Source organism: Hipposideros armiger, unplaced genomic scaffold (assembly GCF_001890085.2).
Source record: "Hipposideros armiger isolate ML-2016 unplaced genomic scaffold, ASM189008v1 scaffold_513, whole genome shotgun sequence".
NCBI classification, from domain to species: domain Eukaryota; kingdom Metazoa; phylum Chordata; class Mammalia; order Chiroptera; family Hipposideridae; genus Hipposideros; species Hipposideros armiger.
In genome coordinates this window covers 572,060-574,210 of record NW_017731863.1, presented here as the reverse complement: position 1 = coordinate 574,210, position 2,151 = coordinate 572,060, and the positions used below count along the sequence as shown (strand labels likewise).

Below are 2,151 nucleotides of genomic sequence, written 5' to 3'. Positions count from 1 at the left end.
AGAGAAGAACAGATGTGTTTTTGTGAAAGTTAATATCTCTAACTTCATAAACCGGCAGGAATCTATATGAGTACAGCACACCCCGTTGGCAAATAGGGAGACCTGTTTGTTTAGCTGTATGTATATATATATATATGCTTAGTCACAAGTAAACTGTAGAGCTAGAAAACCCAGATCGCGTTAACAGATGTGACTTCACTGTAAGACTTTTACTCTGAAAAAGAAGTCATTCTCAGTGAGCTTCACATGTTTGAGATCGGGAAGCAGTATTGATTGGGTGCAGAGAAAATGGGGCAAAAACCATCGCAACAATTGGCTCTGAAGGACAGTGAAGAAGCTCTCAGCCTCTGTGAGGCTGTCAGTGGAGCTACAGTCCACGCAGCTCGGAAAGTGCAGGAGTACCTTGGCTTTTCAGATCCTCGGAGCAATCTCTGCCCAGCTCCAAACACTTTGAATGAGATCTTCTTAATTCACTTCATCACCTGCTGCCAAGAAAAGGGAGTTGACGGGCAGCTCACCACCACCAAGATGACCAAGCACCAGGCCTCACTGTTTGGGGCAGACTGGATTTGGACCTTTTGGGGACCCGATAAGCACATAAGGCTTCAGCTGGCCGTCCAGACTCTGCAGATGTCTTCTTTCCGTCCTGTGGAATCTGAGCCTGGTGACCTCTCCCATCCAGAACCCCGGGCAGAAGAGTCTTCCAGGAAGAGAAGTAGATTTGATAAACTGGAAGAATTCTGTAACTTGATAGGAGAGGATTGTCTGGGCCTCTTTATCATCTTCGGTGTGCCAGGAAAGCCTAAAGATATCAGGGGAGTTGTCCTGGACAGTGTCAAAAGTGAGACCGTGAGGGGCCATGTACCAGGAGGGCAGGCTGTGGCAGAATTTGTCCTGCAAACTGAAGATTGTGTCTCCATCAGAGAGCTGCTCGGAAACTGTCTGAGTAAGGAAGATGGGCTAAGAGAGGTGGGCAAGGTTTATATTAGCATCCTCTGAACGGGATATGTGGGATGAGACTGGTCTGTACGATGAAAAGAAAAAGGTGTTTTATTCTAGTAAGCAGGCTCATCCACTTGCATCATCCAGGAATGGGTTTGCCCCTCTCCCCCTCCTGCCCTGTCCCCATTAAATGAAAATGATCACCTGAGTCAAAATGTATTAGTGTCATGATTATGGAGAGAATAAAACCCTGCCCATGTTGCAGGGAAAATGACAATTTAGCTTAATCTTTCATTTATTTACTTAGTAATAAAAGAGGAAGGATAATAAATTCACCCTTAAAGGTTGATTTGCCAAAAAAAAAATTATTTGTTTGAAATTATGTCTATCTCTTGAAAATGCAAAATGTGTTTTTACTGCTGTGGGTGTGAGATGGTAGGGTGAGGAGGTATGTAAGACTGTAAAACATGTTTAATTACATTTACAATACCCGTTTCGATTCAGGACTCCTAAGCAGAACATTCCACTTCTTTCTTCCTCAAACCTGTTTCCTTACTCCCTCGTAATCCCAAACTGCTTCCTCTGCGCAGAGAGGACCCTGGTGGGATTCACTTTGTGATTTGCTTGAGTGTTAAACACAGTAACCCATGTATCAATCACTCTAGTAATGATTAACATTTGTTTAGCCTTTGCAATAAGGAAAGTGTATATTCACATACAAAAGCATCATTGCTTAAAAGCCTGGGTGGGATTATAACAGTAGTGTTGGGGAGGAAAACTAATTTCCCCTCTACTCTTGTAGAAGGTAGAAGCAAAAAATGCTTCAAAATGTAAAGGGAAGATAGATTTATTCATTCATGATTGCTAGTACACATTAGGCCCTGTTCTATGCCCTGCCAATCCCGCAGTTTATAAAGAACAAAATCCCTGTTCTTCGCGAGTTTCCCTCTTGATGGAAGACAAAATAATTATATGCACCTATATTTAAAATGCATATTTAAAATATATATCAGGGGTGCTGTAAAGAAAAATAAAGCATGGGTAAGGGGATAAAGAGTGAAGGAGGTGGTATTTTATTTTTTTTAAAGATTTTTATTGGGGGATGAGAACAACGCTGGGGAATTGGGGGAAGGGAAACAGACAAGTTGCTGTCGTTTTTGTTCTTCAGTCTAGTTGTGGAGGACGTTGCTTCACTGGCCCAAGTTGGCA

The 2,151-nt window shown here is 42.4% G+C and overlaps 1 protein-coding gene across 1 annotated transcript; it reads left to right on the top strand.

Moving 5' to 3' along the window:
* The first annotated feature begins 172 nt into the window (after nucleotides 1–172).
* REP15 (RAB15 effector protein) lies at nucleotides 173–1,134 on the top strand. Its single transcript, XM_019668022.1, has one exon. It carries the CDS (start codon nucleotides 289–291, stop codon nucleotides 997–999), a length of 711 nt encoding a protein of 236 aa, XP_019523567.1. The 5' UTR covers nucleotides 173–288; the 3' UTR covers nucleotides 1,000–1,134.
* Nucleotides 1,135–2,151: the final 1,017 nt, after the last annotated feature.